The sequence below is a fragment of the Lagenorhynchus albirostris genome, chromosome 10 (assembly GCF_949774975.1).
Source record: "Lagenorhynchus albirostris chromosome 10, mLagAlb1.1, whole genome shotgun sequence".
In the NCBI taxonomy this organism is placed as follows: Eukaryota; Metazoa; Chordata; class Mammalia; order Artiodactyla; family Delphinidae; genus Lagenorhynchus; species Lagenorhynchus albirostris.
The window spans coordinates 13,283,593-13,309,320 of NC_083104.1; the positions used below are offsets into that span (position 1 = coordinate 13,283,593).

General features: G+C 39.5%; 1 protein-coding gene across 1 annotated transcript in view; it reads right to left on the reverse strand.

Moving 5' to 3' along the window:
* The window catches only part of CNTN4 (contactin 4), a 326,783-nt gene that overhangs the window by 157,138 nt on the left and 143,917 nt on the right, over positions 1-25,728 (reverse strand). The window contains exons 5-8 of the mRNA XM_060163881.1: positions 18,728-18,830; positions 15,551-15,735; positions 2,782-2,918; positions 415-544 (exon numbers count right to left, since the gene is read on the reverse strand). Coding sequence (XP_060019864.1) covers positions 415-544; positions 2,782-2,918; positions 15,551-15,735; positions 18,728-18,830 — 555 coding nt within the window. The remainder of the gene's footprint in view (positions 1-414; positions 545-2,781; positions 2,919-15,550; positions 15,736-18,727; positions 18,831-25,728) is intronic.

The window sequence follows — 25,728 nt, forward strand, 5'->3', positions numbered from 1 at the left end:
GCATAGCCTGGAAAATTCAGAGGTGAAAGAACAAGATGCACTTTGCTGGCTGTTCAAATACACCTTTCCACACCAGGTCCGCTCTTCCTCTCTCCAAGCCCAATCAGAGTGATAGCAACAGACGCCAAAGCATTTCATAAACGTCACTCAATTTAGAAGAGGGGTTGATAGAGGAATAAAAATGAGCACCAAGGGAACTGCGTCACCCATTGTAAACATCAGGAGAAGCTGATTTAGAAAGTGGTCTCTTCTTATTGCTTGCAGAATGCATTCCTTGTTTCTCGAGTGATATCTTTGGTCTAAAGATTTCTTCACCCCCTTTTCTTGGATTGAACGTTTATGTTTGGCAGAGGACATGGTAGTTTAGTGATTCTAAGAGTTTTTACTTTTTTTCTTTCCAGTATAAAGACTCACCTATAACACTAAGCTCTGCGCTGGAAAAGATAACTCCATGTTTATTTTCTGCCACACACTGATACATGCCAGCATCTGAGAGGTTCACTATTGTTATGTTGAGTGTTCCTTGCTCGATATGAATTCTATCCTGTGAAAGAAAAGAGGAACACAAAACAATGACCTTCTACAACTGAGACCTTAAGGCAATTTTGCTGCATGTTATATCAAAGGGGCTTAATGGGAAGAAAATAGCTATCACATAAGCAATTTACATACCATGATCTATTTATCTGTCAACTAAATTTGTGGCAGGTCAGATGCTAAGTGGAACAACCCGTACATCAGTTGGTAAATGGAATTTAAATTGTAGGACTCTCTTGAGCTCTCATTGATTTAACAGTGAAACCAGTCAGATTAATATCCCCTCTAAATAGATGAACTTGAAATTTAAAATGCTTTTTTTACTCCAAGGCTTTGTGCTAACTGTGGGCGAGGAGTGGGAAATACAAGTAAGTTTACTGTTTAGAGTAGTTAAGACGCTCAGATTATAATCAGACAACACTTTGAAGGTTAATAGGATTGTAATCTTCTTGGATGAAGCAGAGACAAATATTTAAAGTCAGCTGAAATTTACTAAGAAAAAGAGTAGGTATTAGTAATTTAATGTTCCCTTACTCAATTGCTATCGGTGGCACGATCTAAGCTTAGGACCACCTGCTGGTAGCCAATCTGAAGAAAGCAAAGTTAGTGTAGGGAACTATAGAGCAGCCTCATTCATCAGCCTGAGGCTACGTAACTTGAGGGGTCAAGTTTTATAAGTACCCAAAAGGATCTCCTCTTCTCCAGAAGACCTGCCATTTAAGAAAGTAAAATATATAAAGACATCCTGGTTTTCTGTTTGCCCCAGGGCTGCGATTTAGTTGGGTGGACACCTTATTAGGCTTTGATCAAACCTAAGCATCCATGTTCTCTCACATTAAATAAAGGGAAGAAGATGCCAGTTACCTGGGTACTTACACTCTAGCGATTTGAGTTTGGCTTTTAGAATTGAGAGAATCATGGGACCAAAAAGAGTCCAGCAGTGACGGGCAGAGGTGTGGGTGCCAGGGTGTGGGCTAGGCTCATCACACCAGCCCGTTTCGGCGGCTGCACACACCACACTGACGTCCTGGCCAGCGCTCAGAGCAGCTGCTCTTCTCTGGGGGCTGACGGGGGAGGAAACCTGAGCACAAAAAACTGGCTCTCAACTTGGGGCCTGAGGAAAATGTCAAATTTCAGCGAACATTTGACTTCAGTAGGAAAATACATAAGGGAAATTAAACTAGACACAATTGTTCCTCATTCTAAGGTCCCACCTTCGCTTATTTTTATGGGCATTATTCCTTCAGTTATCTCTTTGAGCATCCTTAACAGACTTATTCCGATTTCTGTCTTAGACTGTTCTACAGGTCGGTTATCTTTCTAAAAAAAGTTTTTTTGCATATGGTTTGGGATATTGGTGTGCAGGCTTATTTTGAAAAGGAGTTATTTTTGTCTGTATTTTCCCCTCTATTTAGCAGTTTTGTGGTTGCCTCCACCTCAACCCCTGGCCCGCTGGTCCAGAAGCAGAACTACTCAAGGCTTCTCTCAGGTCCTGATCTGGGAGGATGCTGGGACTACTGCAATTCCCATCCAGGGCCAGTAGGGGGCATAACCTGGTACCTTTTACCTCTCTTACGTCACAGAGTCCTATTAAGCCAGGCAGCAGTTTGTTTGCTTTTGCACAAGGATATTGTACCCTTGTCTCCAGAGAGGATTTTTTTTATACCTGAGCTCTCAGCTCCTACTGCCTGCTTCAGGGCCTATAGGCTGGTGCCTCCTGCCTCACTCATCACTTTTAGTTTTTCTTCTATTTCTGTTGCATTAGAGATGTTAGTCTTGAGCTTGCATATGGCATTGCTAAACGTCTGAGGCAGAGTGGGCATTTTGCTGGTGAACATACTGGACCATGTTGTCCACTAGTCTCCTCAGACGGAAGATGATAATAAAACCACACTGAAGGGGAGAATTTGGATGCTGAAAGGTGTTACTCACTCATTCGTGTCTAGCATACACGCAAATTTGTGTCTTAGCACAATTACATGTTCCAGACCTTCAGCATAACTTTCCAATTGTAAAGCCAGAGATGTTAATCTCTGAAGACCAAAGGTTGAACAAGGCTGGAGAATCAGATTTATGTACCGTTTGTATTTATCACCTGCATTCGCTTTCACTTTTTCCACTATTTATGGCATTGGGCTGCATACTATTTTGGAGACAACTGGTCATTTTTCTGTTTCCATAGCAACAACACCACATTCAACATTACAGTAAATACTAAGACACAATTATCACCCAGTTGCTTACCCGAGTTAACAGTGGTTCACCATTTTTCAGCCACCTGTATGTAGGTTTGGGCCTTCCATTGGCTTTACATTCCCAGAAGACATTTTCTTCGATGGCCACATGAATGTCATTTATTTTTTGAATCCAATTAGGTTGAGCTATAGCAGTTCACAAAGCAGAGACATACATTCAGTGTATGTTCAATCCATGTTTATCATATGCAGTCAAGGGACAAAAACAGGCTTATAATAAAATTCCTTTTCCAGAGGTTATGCAAATTATAAAGCTGGGTAGAAGTCCAGGGGGTGCTTTTAGAAAACACCCCACCCTATGTCCAACTCTGAATGTCACATTTTTGCAGCCCACGTGGCTGGTTCTTTCATTACTAAAGGCAGAATGAATAACACTACCATGAGTCATATGGTAAAATTAACTGCCCTTCCCCCCAAATATCTATTCTTCCTTTTTTCCTTTTAATAAGAGAAATCTCCCACCACCAGCCTACTACTTTTAGCTGGGCTCATGTTTTTTCTAGCTACACACTGCATTTCCAAGATTCCTTTGCAGCTGGTGGTAACCATGGGCCTAAGTTCATACCAATGATATGTGGTGTGTGTGAAAGTGATGAGAGCAACTTCCAGGTTACTGACTTAAAGATACTTGTCCTGGACTCTCACTGCCCTTCCCCACTGATTGGAAAAAGTAACAACTGAAACAGCTTTGGGCTCAGAGATGAAGCTATGTAGGATGAAAATGCTGACCTGCCAGCCTCGGCCCTTGAATGACCTTGTGGAGGAAAGCGGCACCAGACCCACCTGCCTATTTTTGGAGAGATACATGGGAGAGAAATAAGCTTCTTATTTCAGGCACTATATTTCTGGGTGTCTCTCACACACATCATATGGATACTTTTTGTGACTCCTTTCTCCTTCGAGGCTATCATCATTTTCTACTATTGACTTCTTTCATATTGATAGAATGTTATCCACAAGTGTATGGGCCTGGAATTCCAAATCTCTGAATGAGTCCTGGTTTTTACCAAAACCTTCTCAGGAAATCAAGTCCTGCCCACAGTCTAACACAGGAATTCAAGACAGCACTTAATTCCCACACTGCCCAATGCCCTCTTCCACTCTCCCCACCCAAATTATGCCTAATTTTTCATGCTTCAATTAAGGTCATATTTTCTTTCCTTGTTCTTAAGGGAGATAAAGACAATGTTAACCTACGTTCCCTAAAAAGTCTTCATTAATAGCAAGCCTTCCCTAAAGCACAATTCGTGCCATTGGTAACTATAATGGCAAACATATTTAGGCAGAAGACCCTCAGCACAAAGTTCATGCAGGAGAGAAGCACAGCTGTCATTCTGGAATGTTATCTTGTAACAAGGCACTTCCATAGGATAATGCCTACCAATGTAAACCTAACAGTCAGAACTGGTATCAGTATTTAATTAGAAGACGCTACTCAATATTCTTAACTCGTCTCTTTGCTGACTTGACCTCAGTATCTTTAGTCAGTGAGGCTACTGATCATCCGTAATTTAATTCAAAAGGAAATGACTAGTGTTGAGGCCAAGCTCTCTTATCTTCCCAGCAATAAATGAAACTGGAAAAACACTAACAAGTCACTTAACCAGCAGAGGTCTCTAGGTCCCTGAATAAATCCTGCTTTCTCCTTTTACCCCTCTATAAGCAATTCCATGTTTTTCAAAGAGCAAAACACAATTTTACAAATCCTCTACTGATGGGGATGATGCATTGCTGCATATGCGGAGAGGCTGAAAGGGTCAACTTTCAAAAAAGTTATAACATCAACAAGTATTAACTTGAACGAAGGGTTATAACCTTTATCCTTGAAAGAGCTGCAAGCCTACCATTTTTCTTTATCTTCCTGCTGCTAATGCAAAGGAGCTCAAAAGGTAGACACCTTTTGAGTTCTCTGCCTGGAAAATCTGATGTGCAATCCTGATAAGGCTAATGGCAGTTGTCTGCCTGATTTCACATTCACCCTGCTGAATATTTACCCCCCACAGAGTTTATGAAAACAAAGCAAAAAAGAAAAGCTACAGAAATCTGTGTGGAATATTAACAACTAAGCCAAACTTTTCAAAGAGAGTGAGGAAGAAAAAAAAAATGGAAGGGCAAATGTAACTTATGAAGCAATGTCAAGTTGAAGTTCAAAAAGGAAACATCAAAACGATGTGCAGAGACAGAGATTTCAATGTCATAGATTTCCTGTAACTCTTGGGCTTATTCATTGCTTTCTTTCAAAAATACAGAAAGCTGGAAGCACTACCTTGCAATCTCAAAAAGGAGATGGGGAAGGGAAGGGAGAGCCTTGAGAGGATTTTGAGAAGACCTTGCAAAGCTCTAACTAATTAAACACTTCTGAGGGCTCATTCTGTCTCTTGCAACAGGGTTATCGAGGTTAAGGTGCTCGACAGGAATGCTCCGTGGTAGTGATTTGTGCTGGTCAAGGTGAAATCAATAGTAAATTCAGCCTTTGTGAGACATCGTCAGGTACTTTCCTTTTTTTAAGTAAAATTAATTCGTGGAAACCAAATTTGAATGGTTAAAAACCTATTCCTCCCGAAGTAAAATGAATTCATATATGCCAAATTTGAAATGATATAAACATGTTCCTCTTGAAGTCAATATCTGGACATGGGCCCAGGGGGATCACGATTGTAATATGATATTATATAAAGGGCAAAGAATGAGATAATGTTTTTTTTTTAACATGCCAACTGCAGATCTACAGGGCAAAAGCCCACACAGTGAAGGTTGCTCCTGCCACTCACTTAGATTGGATGAATCATCTCTAAGTGGGTGAGTTTTTTGTAATAGAATAGTCCTGTGCCTGATGGAAATTATTCATATCTCTACATAGCTCTTCGGGTCACCCAGTTCAAAGTGCTTGGATGACAAATGGTCCATTTTAGTGCATAATAGAAAATACTGTTTCCTGTAACTTGCTTTTGATAATGTATTTGGGTCCATTGTATTTATCACTTAATATCTAGGTTCGACTACATTTTATAACTCCATGTCTGAAAAATAGCTCCAAGGAAGGCTTGAACAGGTTGATTCAGCCCTATTATTTCAGGAAGAAGGTTGTGTCTAAACGTCTTTTGGGGCATTATATATATAGATCTCCAATACTAAACAGAATTAATCATATTCACATATTAAAACAGAACCATCTGTTTTGGCCATTCATGTTCTTTCAAGGTTTGAATAGAAGAATCTCTCCTCTAAAACATCTTAAGTCTTGTTCTCAAGATACAAATTCAAATATAAGGTTAAATGGTTGTGTTTTCTTTGACCCTGTGACACTGTTAGTCTCTTGGATAAATGAACAAGCTCTTCATTTCAATCTTTAGATCAGTAACTGCCAGAAATGACCTAAGTCAATGTATTCCAGCCACTGGAATCATGCAAGCATCTTATCCAATAACAATTTATATTGCAGATAGATATAATTGGAATTTAGTGGTTAAACAATGCTCAGACATATCTGGCTCTCTGACTGTCCAAAACCAGAAATTTCTGGTAGAAAGAAATGCCATCATGAGCCTTAGACCTTAGAAAGTTAAAAATTTTAAAGAAAGGATATGATGGGGAAAAACAATTTAAACTGCTATTAGGATGATGACCTGTGGGCATTCAAAATTATTTCTGGCTGCTTATACAGTCTTGGAGAAGATGAATCATGTCCAAGGAATGCAGAGGTTTGGCTAACATTACTTAAGAATTATACTGATAGTGAGCTCTATGAGCCTGAAGATAATTACTTGGCTTCAGTTTACCATATATATAGTTGCTTCCCAAATCTTTATCTCCAGCTGGAATTCTTATACTGTTGACAAGAATCATTGAGATACTGTCAATATCTTTACCTTGAATCCAACATTCCCAGTATTGGCACTTGAACTATTCATTTTCCAACTTTACTGTAGAGCGTCTTCCAATTTATTGTTATAGTTTCCTCTTACACCCTCAACTTCTCATTTGCAGAAGTCACTAAAAGGAAGGACGAGCTTCACATGAAAGACTCATACTGTGTTCTGTGCTGGGGTCCAAATTTGATCTCCCCTCATAATCTCCAGTCCTCTGACTTCAGGCTCTCATCCACTCCCCACACAACACCAGCAATCAATATCCTAATGAGCAGTGGTGCCCAACCTTTCTGGCATCAGGGACCGCTTTTGTGGAAGACAATTTTTCCATGGACTGGCAGCGGGGGATGGTTTTGGGATGACTCAAGCGAATTACATTTATTGTGCACTTTATTTCTATTATTGTTATATTGTAATATATAATGAAATAATTATACAACTCACCATAATGCAGAATCACTGGGAGCCCTGAGCTTGTTTTCCTGCAACTAGATGGTCCCATCTGGGGGTGATGGGAGACAGTGACACCCAAAGTGTGTTCCTTATGTCCAGTCTACTCCATAAGATGCAGCTTAATTGTCACTTGCCACTCACTGATAGTGTTTCTGCAAGCAATTGATTTATTATGGTCTCAGTGCAGTCAAACCTCTCTGCTAATTATAATCTGTATTTGCAGCCGCTCCCCAGTGCTAGCATCACTGCCTCAGCTCCACTTCAGATCATCAGGTGTTAGGTTCTCATAAGGAGCACGCAACCTAGATCCCTTGTCCGCTCAGTTCACAGTAGGGTTCGCGCTTCTCTGAGAATCTAATGCCTATGCTGACCCAACAGGAGGTGGAGCTCAGGTGGTAACGTGAGCGATGGGGAGCGGCTGTAAACACAGGTGAAGCTTTGCTCACTAGCCTGCCGCTCACCTCCTGCTGTACCTAACAGGCCACGGACTGGTACCGGCCCGTGGTGGGGGGTTGGGGAATCCCTGCTCATGAGGGTTTTCAAATTCAGTTCTATGATGCTCAGAGAGTTCTTGGGAGGGACGTCCTTCAACTAGGACAGCCTTGCTTTGTTTTAAATATTGAAAATTTCATGTTTAAAAAAGTAACGTGACAATTTAAAAATACACACATGTTGAAAAGTACTATTTTGAGGTATCTAAATCTTGTCCTTTTGTAGAAAGAGCTTTGAATTTGGAACTTGGAGATTGAGTGCATACATCTTCTCATTTGAATCAAGGGGAGGCTGGACTTGATGGTGTCTAAAGTCCCTTCTGACTTTAATGTGCTAAACCTTTAATTACCTCTTGAACCATCTGAATTCTTGGATCTCCTGGGTTCTCTGTTAATTACTGTTTCGCTCAGACTCTCCTATTTGAGATCTCTTCATCTCTGTGTAAGTTGCACTGCACTTTTACTCCTGGCAATGGCAGAGGAGGTGCCGCCAGGCCAACCGTCTCACAGGTAACAATGATAAGCCACAAAGAATATAAAAACCAACAATGTGAAGGCGCACTTAAGGGTAACCCAAAGCAGGTACGTTTCTATTAATAGGTACTCATTAATATATAAAACAGATGTGATTGTAGGAAGTAATCCATGCATGAGATAATGGATAGGATGTGCGAACGTGCTTTGCACACTGTAAATGTTGTACAAATTAAGAGAACACTGCCATCATTTCATCTTTGTAGGCTAATATTTAAAGTACTCTGTCATCTGGTTCTACCTAGTTCTCTCACTTTCTGTCCAAGTATGCCCAGTGAACACACAGCTCCTGTCAAATGAGGGTCTTCTTTGTTCTCAAATCCAATAAGCCAGCTCCTGCCTCATATCTTTGTTCAAAACAACTTGTGTTTTTGGAATGTTCTCCTCCCCTTCATCCCTACCCAGTGTTCACTCTGCGGAAACACCTCCTCCACGAAGCCTTCCCTGATCTGTCAACTGCTATCCTCCTGAACACATACAGCTCATAAGGCACGAACAGCAAAACTGTTCTGTGCCATCACGTGTATTGTTTTGAACGGGTTGGTTTAACTCTTTTACTCCTACCTAATTTCTATAAGAGCATACATTTTCTCTTTTCTTCCTGGATGTGCTGTAGTCATTTCAGAACTTGAGAAATGAATCAATGAATAAAAAAGGATTGGAAATTAGCCATATGTTCATGAAAAAGGTCTTAAGGCTGGTTCACCAAGCCCACTGCCACCCAAACAAACCAAGCTGTTATCTAGTTTAACACAGACTAATTTCTTTATGTTTATTTTTAATCCTCAACTCGGTCACTGCCTACTGTTTCTCTGAATGTGCTCTTACTGGTTTAAATACATTCCTTTCTCCATCCCCTATTCACCTTCTGAGCAGAGTACTACCAATCACAAACACTAAAGTGCTTACATAATATCTCAATCAGCATCACTTTATATATGTTATTTCTCAACCTCATAATAACCTGCAAGTTAAGTGTCATTGTCCCCATTTTACAGATGAGGTCCAGAGACATTAAAGTCCAGATTCAGAATGTGGCTCAGTTAGGACTGGTACACAGGCCTTGCTTGGCTTCAACGTCTGTGCTCTCCTGACAGGCTCTCAAACTATGCCCCTACTGTCATTGGAGAAGGGAGTATTCTTTTGGACCCATGGTTCTCAAAGTGTGGTCTCAGGACCACTGGGGTTCCCCAAGTCTCTTTCAGAGAGTCTATGAGAGCCTTTCTTTCCACCTACACATCTGTGTGAGATCAGATTTTCTTCGTACACTTCAACCAAAACAACAATCGTGACAGATTAAATACAGAAGCACATACCAGAATCTAGTTTTTTCTGCTAAGATAGACGTTAAAGATATTTGCAAAAACCTAAACAACATCCCTCTTTTTTGTTTGGGAAAATACAGTTTTCTTAAAATACGTTAATTATGTTAATATGCACTGATTATACTGTTGTCATTTTAAAATAAAGTACTCAAATTCTCGGGATTAATTTCTAATATGTTATATATTGGTAGAAATAGCCCACATAAGCAAGTTTTTTGGAGTATACAATAATCTTTCAGAGTGAAAAGGGGACCTGAAACCCAAAATTTGAGGACTCCAGCTTTAGAGAAGCATGGAAACTTTCAGATAAATGAATCTATGTATGCAAAACTTGCTACAAGTAAATTTAAACAATATTCCTTGATAGATAAAAATTGTAACAGCTACTTCTGCCTTCTGTGATGACAGAGTAAGGGAATGGAACTGCATTTCACTACATTGTCTTTGATGTGACTTTTTCTTCCCGGGTCTGAAGCTTCTCGTGGGGTAAGGACCCTATAACCCTACTCCTGTATTACTTCCCACTGACCATTATTTACAAAATGTTTCAATGTGCACCCCTTGAGAAATTGCACCAACCCACTTAATTGGAACTACCAGCTGAGGTGAAGGAAACAAAAATTGTTGACTATCTGAAGTGACATTCAAGGAAACTGAGGGTCTCGATATCAGTTCTGTCTAGGACAATTAAGCAGACTACAGCTTTACTGCAAAATTACCTTATCTGCTGTGTTCATTTTTTGGTCACTCGATCCTTTAAGCCACTTTGTGGGGCTGAATATTATCTAGTGATCACATATACATAGCACATCTGTGGGGAAATTAGTATGAGATGCTACACGATGTTTCTGTATTCTGACCTTCCAGATAATCCAACACCATGTGCAGTGTCATCATGGCTACAGTTTTGCCTTTAGAGCCAAAGGACCATGGCCTACAAGGTCTAGACATATAGCCATAGATGTAAGTTGGAGAGGAAAATAAAAAAGAGCTCTTTTGGACTCAATAATCAGGTGATCACCTTGGAAAATAGGAAGTGAATAAGTCAACTGTTCAACTGGATGTTTTAATTTATGTCTTTGGTTGTGGAAAATAAGCAGAAGTATCTGGATGATTGATGAATTTTTTTTCCCCTTACCTATTTTATTAAAATGTCTTATTGGCAGGAAAAGGAACACAGGAAGAGCAGGTCTAGTCATAGCTCTGATTCTCACTCATTCTATCACCTTGGGTAAGTTATTTTATGTCTCTGGGCCTTTTTTTTTTCTTTTTTTTTTTAACTTATAAAAATCAAAGAGAAGGGCTTCCCTGGTGGTGCGATGGTTAAGAATCCGTCTGCCAATGCAAGGGACATGGGTTCAAGCCCTGGTCCAGGAAGATCTCACATGCTGTGGGGCAGCTAAGCCAGTGCGCCACAACTACTGAGCCTGCGCTCTAGAGCCTGCAAGCCACAACTACTGAGCCCTCGCCCCACAACTACTGAAGCCCGCACGCCTAGAGCCTGTGCTCCGCAACAAGAGAAGCCACTGCAATGAGAAGCCCACGCACCGCAACCAAGAGTAGCTCCCGCCCACCACAACTACAGAAAGCCCGCGCGCAGCAACGAAGACCCAACACAGCCAAAAATAAAAATAAATTTTAAAAAATCAATGAGTTGGCCCCAGTAGATCCTTCCAGCTCAAACATTATAGGATTCTATGAACAACAGCCTGCTCACCGCTCAAATATTATATTCCCTATTTCCTCACGGTGAAGATGATTTTACTCTCTTAACACCCGTTACATATAGGAGAAACCGAACAAAAGGCATTAAATATCAGGTTCCTTTAGTTCATGCTTCATTCTTCTAAATGATGTTACTCTATTGGTCTATTTGTGCAAAAAGGAAGTGACTATACAGACATAATGAGGTGGAAAGATGAATAATTATCAAGTGAATTAAATCCATTTTATACTTCCTTTTCCTTTTTTCAAAGATAATTACTTTAGCACCCTCCTACTTTGTCTATGTAGACTGGCCATAATGCTTGATGTGACAGCAAGCTGCTAGCTTTCATGGGAAGCAGGAACACCTTTGCTTGCATGTAATTTAATCTTAGGATTCACTTTACCACTTGAAAACAGCCTAGCACGAGAGCAATGGTTCTTACACTGTGGACTCCAGACAAGCTGCATAAGCATGACCAGGGAACTTAAGAGAAATACAAATTCTCAGGTCCCACCCTAGTTCTACAGAATCAGAACTTCTGGGGATTGAACGCAGTATTCTGTATTTTAATAAAATTTTCAGATTACTCTAAAGCACACTGAAGTTTGAGAACCTCTAGCATGAAGGAACAGGCATAGCATTTGGAATCTAGCTCTATATAACCATGTAACTTCAATCAGTAACATTTTCTCTTTGGGAATCAATTTCCTTATCTATAAAATGGCTAAGTGTAGGAATGACTCGGGAGTGTCTTACCCATTCTAACTCCAAAATATATGTCAAGCCTCCATTTATTTTCCTTCTTTGAGTCCTAGCCACCAACCTCTCTCACCTGGTTGGCTTCTTGACCAGTTGTCCTGCTTTTACTCTTGGTTCCCTATAATCTAATCATCACTAAACAACCAGAATGGTCTTTTAAAAGCATGAATGTGATTGAGTCATTCCCCTGCTTCAAATCCTCCCCTGGTTTCCCGTTATGATCAGAATAAATCCCAAACTCTGTGGCTGGCTTACAAGATACTGCATCATGTCACCCTCCTATGTTTCCAAACCTTTTGCCCTTTCTCACTATGACTAAGTTACACTAGCTTCCTTGTTATATCTCACAATGCGGTGTTAATTGCAATGTTAAGTAGTTTCCTGTCTCAGGGCCTTTGTACTTCCTTACCTTCTGCCTGGAATGTACCACTCCTTGAAAGCCTGGCTCTTTTGCATCCTTTAGGTTTCAGCTCCAAAGTCAAATCTCAGACAAGTCTTCCCTGACTACCTTATCTTATGAAGCCTTTCTTCTGCTCCTAGTTATTTGCTATCATATCATCTAACTCATTTTCTTCACAACTCTTACCACACTATGAAATTTTCTAGTTCATTTATTTGCTTAATAGTAAATGGCCCATCAGTTTCTAGTAAAAGACAAGCTCCTTGAAGGCAGGGATTTGTCTTACAAACCTAAGTGCCCAACATTGCCTGCCATATGGTAGGCAATAAAAATTTCTTTTGAACAAATTAATAATATATTAAAGTCATTTTAGAAAATGTCAATCTTTAAGTAACAAAGATCTGTAGTATTTTAACCCTGAATATATTAACAGATCTATTTTTTAGGAAGTTTTTTATGCTGAAAAATATCTGAAAGAGCAGATTAAAATTAGACCACACAGACAAGTATAGGTCATGGCAAAATAAATTGGGAAAATGGAGATGGGTAAAAATGTTTTATGCCTGAACTAGTTTCAGTTCTTCCCATATCCCAACCACGAGTAGCACATGCTAAACTAAAGACACAGCTACAGTGGAAACACACCAACCAGGAACAGGGGCTTCTATCATCCTGACACAGGGAACGTAGGAGCAATGGAACCATGCCCAGCAGGCCTTTGGAGGAAGATGAAAGGGTTTTAGGGCAGGATCAGAAAAATTGCCAATTTGTCAGGCCAGAACAGAAGTGAGCACACCTGTCTGTTGTTGTTGAAGTGAAGAGGTGATGAATGGGATGCAGCAACTTGGAACCAAAAAGGAGAAGCAGGTTTCTAAGCTGAAACCCATGGTTTATAATCCCTGAGCACAGCACATCTTAATGTTGTAAGAAATTTTCTTGTTAACAAAGACAGAACGTTCATGGATAAGTGACTGGGGCTACTTTCTCCCCTTTTGTGAAATATATGGTGACTTTAATGATAATAACTCATTTAACTTGGAGATCTAGGCAGCTGGATATCAGAAACGCAGCATTGGACAAACCCACTAGATACCAGAAAAAATATATAAAAAGGAAGAAAAAAAATGACAGCCAAGCACTTTTGTATAATTAAGCTCTCCTGTGACAATGAAAACAATCTGATAGTTTCTGTGTCAACTAGCTGATACTCTAGTTGAGGATAAACAAAAGAATAAACATAGATGCAAAAGCCCAGCACCATGAAAGTCAACTTATTAGACAAGCTTCTAACACCTAGGGTGGTTGACAACTGAGGAAAAAGCTGAGTTATCTTCAGAAAGTAGGCAAATTTCATTCTGCTTTTTTCTCCATGCGTGGATGCAGACAACTTCCTTTAAAAGGGAAACACCGTTAGGACCTGATTTTCATCTCCAGGCAGGATCCCTGAAAAAACCTTTCACTATACAAGGCTGGAGGCCAGTGACAAGGTTGATTTTCCAGAACAGTAACACTGGACTCTTCTATTTCTTGTGCAGGAAACCTTTGACCTACCAGAAAGCACTATGTCAACTCCTGGTAACAGACTATTTCACACCTTTTTAACATAGTGAAACAGATATTTCACTTCAAAGAAAATCATGAAAGTGAAAAATGACTTCAATTAATTATTCGAGCAACACAAGTAACACTTAGGAACCACCGCCACTGGATGGAAATATCTACCCAACTAATTAAAAAAAAAAAATTGGTCATTTACCTGAATATTTTCAGGTTGTTCCTACCTGATACAGGAGAAATAATTATTACACTGGAGAGAAAAATGTACCCTAAACACTTAAAAAAGACAGCAAGTGCATCTCACTGAACAAATCTGTAACCTTCAGTCTTATGTTTTTCCAGCCAATGAACTGTGATGTCTTTTGCTTTTCAACCAATCAAATAAGGTATCAACCATGACAGTTTATGAAAGAGCAAAGATCAAGCATCAAGTCTGTCCTCTGGCATGAGTAGAGTTGGTCCTTTATTGTTGAAGGAAGATGGGTGATTAAAAAAGAGTGCAAATTTATTCAAACAACTGGTGCTGAAGTCATCATGTGAAACACTTGGTAAAATCATGTGTGTTCTTCCACCAACTGGCCAATGTCAGAAGTAGGAGTCCAAAATGCTGAGGATCAGATGGGGGAGGTTGCTGAAGGCTAGCTGATATTCAAAATCTCCGCCCAGTTTCTAACCATGCTTCTAAAAAACCTTACATGATTACTGAACAAAATTATTTCCCCATATCTTAAAACCAAAACGCTTTAGAAGAAGAATTGATGAAATAAATACACTTTCGTGGTATTAGTTACTGCAAGAAATAGGAAGGTTTAAAGCCTTTGCTACAACTTGCCCCTGCCTAAAGAACTGCTCTCATCCTTTTAATATACACTGTTGTTTATTTAAGCCATTCTTGAATACTTATCGATCTATAATATTTATTTTCAATACCCCAGACAGATGGGATTCAGGCATGTTCCAATTTAGGAGAACTCAATTTGCTTTCAAAATGCCTATCCGATGAAATCCCTTTCTGGATTTCAAATCAATATCCTAACAGGGTTTCCAAGATAGGCTCAATTGATGACCACTTGCTAGAGGTTTTACATTTATATTATGTTTGGATCAATGCCGATGATTCGATTGGAATAGGAGCAGCTGCGCAGAAAAAGTCTTTGGGGTGAGAGAGATTTGTCATGCTCCACTCTGGTAAGAACTAAATTTGGACAATGTGCATTTCGAAATGTTCATAGTACCATATTAAATCACTACCAAACAGGAGCAATTACAAAGGATTAACACGAACTCCAAATCAAAATTTGAATGAAGAAAAGCAGAGAGCTTAAAAAAAAAAAAACAAAAAAAAACAGGAGCAGGAATAACAAAACGTTTCCTGTGTCAGTTTTACAGCTTGATGGCAGGAGAGAAAATAGGTCCTTTGCAAGTGTGTTCACACTAATTTCTATCCCCCAAACGTATCAGCCTATATCTTCCATCCCTGCCCCCCATCCTCACTCTCCCCACCCAGAATCACCCAGGGCATGCTAATTAATCAGCAAACCAAGGGTTTTACACGATCCTATTTCGAACAATCTTTCTGAAAAAACTTGAATGCAAACCCCCCAGCTTATAATGTTAATACCAGGAAGGTCAACAAATGATAAACTGGAATCACAGTCTTACCAAAGAAAGTCAGCTGTCCCCTTGCTATGTTTTTCCCTCTTGAATTTTCAGCCACACATTCGTACCAACCAGCGTCCTCCTGCTGAAAGTTGGGGATTTCAAGAATTCCATTTGACTTGTGTCTTCTGGCTTTCCTTGCTATCGGCTTTCCATCAGCTCTTCTCCAGATAATAGTTGGTACTGGACTGATAGCGAGAAAAAATGGCAGTGAATCAAGTTAGAGAGACTGTTTCTTTTATTTGAAGCCATGCTGCTTCCAATCCCTTCCTTCTTGCTTCTAAACATTATTAGCTCACACTAGACAATGCTCCCCAAATGTCATTTATTCACATATCACTAATATGATTTTAGTGATATCCGCATCCCCAGTATTATTATATACTAAGTGTTTTCCTTAACATCAAATAACCTTTCTTAACCTTAAATAAGTTAAGCTATACCATATGCAATATTACCAATGAAATAAAAACAGATTTTTATATGCTCATTCTATTTTTTCTAGTGCATCTGTTTCTTTTAAAATCATAAATATGAAAATAAAAATGTCCATGCACAAATGTGGAGAATTAAAGATGCCTTCCACTAAGATGAGGTCCAGGCCCCTCTCTCCTTGAAACTCGTGGGTTCTTTGGCTACCTGGATTACTGAAATAAGGCAGAAGTGATGTGTCAGTTTCAAGGCTCAGGGGATAAGAAACTGGCAGCTTCTACTTGCTGCCTCTTGGGACACTCTCTGTGGAACCTTATCAACTTGTAGCAGTCCATTAGGAGGGTGGTTTCAGGAAACTTTACTTAAGTAGTGAGATAAGGAAAGAAACAATATGTGAGGTCTTTAAGTACTCTCAAGACATCTATCATCCTCCAGCTGAAACTCTTAGGACCCATCTTAAATTGCAAGGGCATCACTGAATCTGCAAATCAATGGTTTAGTGAGCTAACCACAGCTTTTAAGATTGCAGCTTCCTAGCAGGGGATACAATTGTTTACATATTTATTTTTTACAAAAACACACACAGACAAGTAATTACACTAAAGACTTGCTAATCTTCTCTGGAAAACCTGAGATGGTATTTAAAAAATTAGAGCCATCAACTCCACTATACTTGTTTTAGAGGAATTTAAGTTCATTAGGCAGACACTAACTGGAAAGGTAGAAAGGGCTCTATCAAAAGTACATTATGGGTATCTTTACATGTGATGAGATAGATACTTAATACGTGCCTTTACAAATAACTGTACTTAGAGATAGTCTTTCTGCTCTTAAGCGGGCCGTGATGATGTGTTTCCGCAGCCGGATGTGCATACCCAAACATTTCTGTGTAGATTGGAGGAGCCCAATTTGGGTCCTTTGTTTTCATTCTAGTGCCATTCAAGCAGCGTGAATAGTGTGTAATTCATACCCCCTTTGAAGTGGGAACAACATAAATTTTGCTGTCTTCCTCCACAGAAGATTTTTCAAGGTTCACCTTGCAGAGCTCACCAAACACATTTCTAGTCTATCCAGTTACCTTCTCTCATCTTTTCTTTGAATTAAGTTTCCTAATATATATATATAAATATATATTTATATACAATAAAAAACAGGACCATCTTCTACTGTTCGGCAATCTGCTTTTAGTCTCTTAGTAATAAACCATGGGCATTTTCTAGGCTTCACATGTTGTTTTACAACTTGACTTTTAATGTTGGTACAGTGTTCAATCCTACAGCAATGTCATAATTTATTTAACGGGGTAAGTTTTCAGGACATAGGAAATGATCACTGTATTTTTCAGCACCAAAGTAAAGATGCTACTGCAGCGTATACTGCCATGACTTGAAAACAGGAAAACCAAAAGAATCCTTCCTTTACAGCTAAAAATAAAATTGAAAATAAAAAGGAACAGCTTTCTTCCATGGTTGCTGTAAAACACAAAATCATGTGAATATAGATTACATGCTGACACAGGGGGTGAGTAAAAGTTAGTGTTGCTGCCTTAGCCAACATTTGGGTACAGGAAAAGGATAAGGAGTTGGCAGTGAGTTAGCCAGATAGGTGGGGTTGGGCATAGAGATTCACGTGCATCATTAAAGTACATAGATGACCAAAAAATTCTTATTTCAGATGACAGTTTTTATCACTGATGCCAAACCTTTCTTGCAGGGTTACTGGCAAAATCTTAACTGATCTGCTTTTCATCTCCCTTATGCCCGCTGACAGATACTGTAACGGAAAATCTAACTGGTTCCCAAGTGGGCTTATCTAAGAAGACTCCACAGATTGAATAATAAAATTCTGAATAATTTTCAGATGACTCTGTAAAATAAAGACTCTCTTAGAGAATATCAGGTCTTACCAATCTCTATCCAAAGCAGAAGGAAATCGAAAGTAGAAAGAAGATGCTATTGCTTACATGTGGAATCTAAAATATGACACAAATGAACTTATCTATGAAACAGAAACAGACTCACAGACATAGAGAACAGTCTTGTGGTTGACAAGGGGGAGGGAGGTGGGGAGGGATGGACTGGGAGCTTGGGATTAGCAGATGCAAAGCAGTGTACAGAGAATGGATAAACAATAAGCTCCTACTGCATAGCATAGGGAGCTATACCCGATATCCTGTAATAAACCATAATGGAAAATAATATGAAAAAAAATATATATATATGTATAATTGACTCACTTTGCTGTACAGCAGAAATTAATACAATACTGTAAATCAACTATACTGCAATAAAATAAAATTTTCAGAACAGTAGAAAGAAGAGACGGGCAATTTAAAAAGAAATACAAGTTTGATGCATATTCCATAAACTGGGACCCGAATGAAAGTCCACATTTTTCCAAATAGTCAACTTCACTGTACCTCAAATGAAGGCCATTATTTTCCTATCATTCTGGGTTACATGTACATTACAGGTCATTGTAATAAAACAAAGCACTTTTTCAGAACCACCCATTCTCCTCTCCTTTGTGGCCATGTCCATTGTGGCAGCCTAATCCCTCTCGTTCCATGACACATCCCCTCTCCATGATGAGAGGGCGAAATCAAAGATGCGCACGCAGAATCACAGCGAGAGAGGCTTGGCTTGCTTTTCAGTAACTTCAGAAACCATCACGGCGAACAGTGCAAAGAAAATTCCACACTTGCCCAAGCTGGAGGGAGGACAAGGGAGAAGAGAAACCAGGACTTACTTTCCTAACGCAAAGCATTCCAGCTTCACTGTTGTTCCTTTTGCAGTCGGGACCGTTTCCGGGAACTGCACTTCTATTTTTGGCTCATATTCACCCATCACCCCTGCGAATAAACAAAGGAGCTAAGTCTTGGAGATTCTTTTAAAACATACACAAGTGTTTTTCTGTTAACGTAGGATGCTCCTACACATCACTGTGTGTGCAATTAATTCCTTCCTTCAAAAATGGCTCCTATCTCTTAACAGCCGTGAATCATGGCTTCTCTCCCAGTTACTGCTACAGAAAAATTTGTATCACAGCACCACACCATCTGCCTAGGAGTAAATTCTCCATGCATACCCCATTGCTTCTTGAAAATACTTTTTTAAAAAAGTAGTCATGGGGCTTCCCTGGTGGCGCAGTGGTTGAGAGTCCGCCTGCCGATGCAGGGGACACGGGTTCGTGCTCCGGTCCGGGAAGTTCCCACATGCCGCGGAGCGGCTGGGCCCATGAGCCACGGCCGCTGAGCCTGCGCGTCCGGAGCCTGTGCTCCGCAACGGGAGAGGCCACAACAGTGAGAGGCCCACGTACCGCAAAAAAAAAAAAAAAAAGTAGTCATGGAAGAAAAAGAGGAAGGGGTATAAAGTCCTAGTCACCAGGAATATATTATTTTTTTTGGAAATGTACTATAGAAAATTTAAAATACATTAAAATATGTTCATGCTTTATTGTGTCTATATAAAGAAAATTTCTGAGTAATCAATTTATCACCACAAATTACTTTTCTTTCACTTTTGAAGGTCAAACTGAATTAGTCATAAATTGGTATATGCAAGGTAACACAAAATTCTTGTATTTTTAATATATTCTGAAACAATGACAAAAGAACAATAGGAAGTAACCATTGAAAACAGCCTTTAAGTTATACCCACCTTGCCAGTGGCAGCAATGGCAGGCTTACCTTGAAGGTCATATTCTCCCACTTTCCCATATCCTGGAAAATTACTGTACAATTATAGCCAAGGCAGCACAGCCTAACAAATTAAGTCCACGCTTTATAACTAAATGCTTATGAATGATTTCTTATCAATACATTCTTGACACTGTCTACCACTACTCTAATTGTTTTAATACATTTATTTCTATTCAATTTCTAGTCATCTCCTGTGGTCTCTGGTTCAACTGTGCCAATATAAAGTTTAAAATTATCTAGCTTACTAAAATATGATAGGATCCTCAGTTTCATCTCTTCTTTAGGCTTCCCACAGTTAGAGGGAAAAGAGACTGAAGGATTCAGATGGAAAGGTCAAAAGTAAGGAACAGAGAGGGACAGGTACAATGACTAAGAGAAACAGTTCCATTCATTTTGCAGAGGTGACCCTCTTTATCTGCAGCTTCACAGTTTGGGAAGCAGCAATGGGATTTCCTCAATGTGTAAAAAAGAAATCAACCCCAAGTGACAGATGATGCATTAGTCTAGCTAGGTTTGCTGTGACATATGTCATCAAAAGCGCAGAGTTGAACATACTTGTTCATTTTTATCCTTTCATAGACTGACAGGGAGGAATGGATTTGGAAGACACCTTTGAGTTAATTTGGTTCAGTATTCTTCATCTTGGCATTCATGGATGCATACTTTTCTGCAGAAAGGACCCATACCTAGCAACCCATACTAGAAAGGACCTTAACCCCCGCAAAATTAAAACCACAGTTCTAGTCTGTCCCTGCCTTTCACAAGCAAGTCTGTAATCTCAAAGGGGTTAAACTGTTTGTCTTTAGCCCCACAACAGACTAGTGTTCAAGGTTGCAACTCTGGTCCCTGAGTCCTCATCTTAATCTTTTACTGTGGCCTCTGGCCACTGCAGGAGTAATACTCCAAAACTAAATTCCAATACACGAAATCCATGCTTGACACGTTCAGATACAAAACCATTCCCCCCTTTCCGGTCAGTCTCTGAGTCCTCTTGCACTTACGTTCGGTTTGCCTTCCCTTGAGCATGTGCCCTCACAGCAGGACCATAAAGAGACAGTGCTTGCTAACGCCTGCATTCGCACACTTCTGCTCAACTTGCTAACAAACAACCCATACAGCTGACTCACCATCCCATAAATATCTGTAGTATGACTCGGAGCTCAGGAACAAGTTAACACTTCTGAGTGCTGTGTGTGCGGCTGTGTACCCCAAGAGCAGGGTTAATTAGAAAAACAACTGCCTTGAGAGAAAGAGGTCTTTGGTCCTCCCGGGAAATCAAGACAAACGACATTGTGGCATATCGTGAGTGGAAGGGAGATGAAATGATAAGGTTAAAATACGGAGGGTCAAGATTGTCTCAGCCATGATCAGGTTTTCCCCCTACTCCCTCGTTCTATCAACACTACATATAAACCTGGTTTCTGTAATCCAACTATGAAAGGTCCATCAAGGATCAAAAATGTCTCACACATCCTTGTCCTGAGCAACAGAAATAGCACTGCTCAGTGTCCCAGGTCCCCTCAGCTATTATCTCCTCATCCTAAAATCCCACCTATTATGGCCCCGACTCAAAATCCCCTCCTCCAGCCTCCTGTACCCCTTTCCTTAGTACGCCCTACACTCTGTAGCCCACAACAGTCTTTAAATGACCAGAAAGTATCAAATCTTTTGCTTCAGTTCTCACTGTTTCCCATGACTTACTGTAAAAACCATGTAATGATTTTGTAAATTGACTGAGTCATGCAACCATCAGCATAACCCAGTTTTAGAACATTATCATCACCCCAAAACTGTCATGCCTGTTGACAGTTAATCCCAGAACCAATCCCAGCCCCCAGCAACCACTAACCTGCTTTCTATGTCTATAGATTTGCCTTTTCTGGACATTACCTATAAATGAAATCAAACAATGTGTGGTCTTTTGCATTCGGCTTCTTTCTTTCTTTCTTTTTTTTACTGCCCTAGATGCCAGGAATACAACTGGGAATGTAAGGGAGGAAAAATTTTTTCTCTACCTTTCTAAAATTCTTTTGGCTTATTTATTAATTAAGACATTAACAGGAGAGAAAACAAATTTAATTTTGTACATATGGGAGCCTCACATAGGCATGAGAGGGTCAAAGACAGGCAGGCAGTTAAAGCTTATAGGCCATCCTGAGCTAAGGAGGAGGGGAGAGGGAGGATATGGGTCTTCAAAGGGAGGAAGACAACTCACAGAAATATGGGAAAAGCAAATGTTTGGTAAACAAAGTTTGTTATGCCATGCAGAGACAATAGGATAGAGTTAGGAATTTGAATAAACAGGTCCACTGAGCTCTCCCCAGTCTACCACACCTAGGCCATACTCTTTGTAGTTATCTCTGGTAATAGCTCTCTTTCTGGACCAGGCCCTCTATCTAAATCCTTCTTTTTTTTAATTTATTTTTTATACAGCAGGTTCTAGTTTATTAGTTATCTATTTTTATACATATTAGCATATATATGTCAATACCAATCTCCCAGTTCATCCCACCACCACCACCCCCGCCGCTTTCCCCCCGTGGTGTCCATACGTTTGTTCTCTACATCTGTGTCTCTATTTCTGCCTTGCAAACTGGTTCACCTGTACAATTTTTCTAGATTCCACATATACGTGTTAATATACGATATTTGTTTTTCTCTTTCTGACTTACTTCACTCTGTATGTCTCTAGGTCCATCCACGTCTCTACAAATGACCCAATTTTGTTTCTTTCTATGGCTAAGTAATATTCCATTGTATATATGTACCGCATCTTCTGCCGATGGGCATTTAGGTTGCTTCCATGACCTGGCTATTGTAAACAGTGCTGCAATGAACACTGGAGAGCATGTGTCTTTTTGAATTATGGTTTTCTCTGGGTATATGCCCAGGAGTGGGATTGCTGGGTCATAGCCATGTTCTTCTTAATTGCCATCTTGTCTTGCCTACCAGTTGGCTCCTCACTGAACAATTTTTTAAAGAACATCTCTTTCAAAGATTTCAAATTTCTGAAATATTTTGTTTATTTGTGACTTCTGCCTCCATCACAATGTATACTTCTCATGTTTAGTTCATGTGTTTAGTTCTGTCTTCCATCCAGATTGTAAACCCCATGATGTCAAGTAATATGTCCGTCTTTTTCATGCTTGCTTTTATCTTTGTTTCTGCACTTAATAGGTGCTCAGTAAAAAAGTGCTATGAAACACTTTACAAATAAACTTCTGGGCGCTCTCGAATAACATTGCTGTTTTCTATCATCTTTACAGCTATTTATACATTTGTCATCTCTTCTGTTGTACTTTTACTTCTTTGAGGAATGGAAGTACTTCTGATTTTTTTCTGTTCCTCACAAATCTTAGCTCAGTACAAGGCATATGGAAAAAACTGTGATACGTAGGAATTTGTGAAAGGGAGGAAAAGATGTAGAAATGTGGCTCTTTATACTGGGACACGTGATAGCCATTAAGTCAAACATGAAAGTCTTTCCAGGCATGGAAGTTGTTTTTAAGTATTATCATGTCTCTTGTCCAAGTTCACTCACTTCAGATCACGTTTCTCTAAAATGAGCTGTGTAGGCTGTTTATGTGGTCACGTGGAGTGATTTCTGGGTGGACACACAGTGATCTGTATTTATGGCTATAGGAACCAAGTAACAGAGTTATCAGTAATGGTGAAGATTGAACGGTATTTATGGCAGTAGTTATACAACATAAAGATAGGGATCAGAGATGAAATGGCATGCATTTCACTGCTCTTTGAAGAATTTTTATTGTATGTAAAGACTGTCCTAGTATTTAAGTCATAAGAAAATGAAGGAAGCCATTTTGTTCAACAACATTATGAACACTTTTTGGAACACCTGTGAAGTGTTCCATTTAATTTGATTACATCTGGCACAGGCTACATTTTTATTTGACTATTTCTTTCATTTCAACTATTTTGGCCTTTTTCTACATTAAATTTAAAAACCTGTTGCCTTTTTTTATTTTTTAAGAAACAAAAGGCCCCTTAAAAGAGGAGCGCATTTTCCAAGTCATTCCTCTGACCACCTGTACACTTTTGAACTTAATTGGTCTATAGCTCCTCTGGTGATTTACATAACAATTAGGCAAAAAGGGTGAGGCCATTGATGGAACTGCTCCAGAATCCTTTTTCCATCTTCAAACTATTTAGGAAGTTGGGAAGATATCAAGGCCTAGGTATGTCTACACAACCAAGGTACAGCTAAAGTAAAAGTGCATACAATATTGTCAGGATCAACCAGGATTTATAATCTCAGCAATAATTCCTTTCTCCTGACTGAAATATATATATATTGCCTATAGAGAAGACTCTTGCTTTCAATTCTAAATAGAGATACCTATATCTATAATTTTAAACATAAGGTGAAAAAAGTCTTAATTCATTAAAATGCATTGTCAATGTTTTCTATTCATTGGAGTGAGAGCACCGGCTGCTACAATAGTGAAAGTTATATCACTTAAAATTTCATACATCAAAGTCTTCAGGAGTCAGGGGCTTAGGTGTATTTACATTCCAATGAATTCAATAAATATTGATTTAACACCAACTATAGCAATGGGGTTACGATGTGCATACCACAGACCTGATCATTATCTTCATGACATTTGTAGTTAACCTCTTCCAGTGCCTTGCATAGTGATGTGGCATATGTACAGAACAAGTAATTGTTTATGGAATAACTGAGTTTATTTCCTAAAGAAGACATGCTACAAATTTCTAGGTGTTTTTTCCAAAACCAGTGTTCCTAAACTTTAAATCACCTGGAGGGCTTGAGTTTCAATTAGTAAGTTGAGATGGAGCCTGAGAATGTGCATTTCTCACAAGTTCCCAGGTGATGCTGATGCTTCTGGTCCAGGGAATGTACTTTAAGAACTTCTGTAGCAACCATGAGGTGCTGAGCCAAAGAAAGAAGTTGCACGGAAAAGTAACATGCATCATGGGCTAGTCATTGGGAGATGACTAGTAACGCAGAGTCGCACCAGTCACAACGCCAATCAAGAGCCTGGATCCTGCAGACGACCTTGTGGCAATGATTATCTCTCGTTCAAAGTCTGAAAAATTATTAAGGCTGACGCTAATGTATGTAAGAACTAGAATGTGACAGAATAACTGCCAAATTATAGAATATAAAAGAGAAATCAGCCACACACCACTCTTGTTTAACTACAATTTGCAGACAGCTGTCTTGGCAGAAGGAGGCCAGTTTGCAGAATTTTGTGCCGTAAGATTTTGCCAACACCTGCCTTAGCTGGAATCTGTGGTTGTAAATTAAACCACAGAAGGGACTTTTACCAACTTCTACAGAGTGGGATTTTCTACTGAAGAAAAACTGCAAAAATTGTCCTATGAAAAGTTCCCACATGGCCTTTCTTGAGGAATGAATCATATATATTCCATTTATCTAAAAATATTTGGAAATATCTGATTAGTCATACACATTTCTTTGGCTGAGTTCACTATTTTACTCTTTTAAGAAAGGTTTGTTTTGCCCTGTGTTGAAGGAGACATTGTAGGATCTAGGGGACTGTCCATGGAATCTCCACCACTACCCAGCCCATAATCAGTGAATTCCCATTCGAGGCAATAATTGTGCAAATAAGAACTTCCCCAGTGCTGGAAAAGAGGAATAAGACACCTGAGGGGTGTATGTCACTTACACTTGGGGTTTTAATGTAACTTCAGAAGTCTGTGGGAGGTGAAAACAAACCCCATTATTTGACCTCAATCAAACCTACATCTCTTTCCCTCCTTCTCAATAGTTAAAGTACAGAGATAACCTGAACTATTCCAGAAAGGTGTCTCCTATGAACGTAGAGTAACTATTTATCCAAGCTTGCCTGGGACAGTCCTGGTTTACAACAAGTCCTGAAGTACTTTGCTAATAGTTTCCAGTTTGGGCAATTAATCATAAAGCCACCGTCTTTTAGGTGAAAGAAAGCTGACTTTTGTCTTTTTTTGGCGAAGTACTTTTGTATTGATCCTACTAAAAAGTTCTTCATATTATGAGCTAAACAACTCTCTCTCC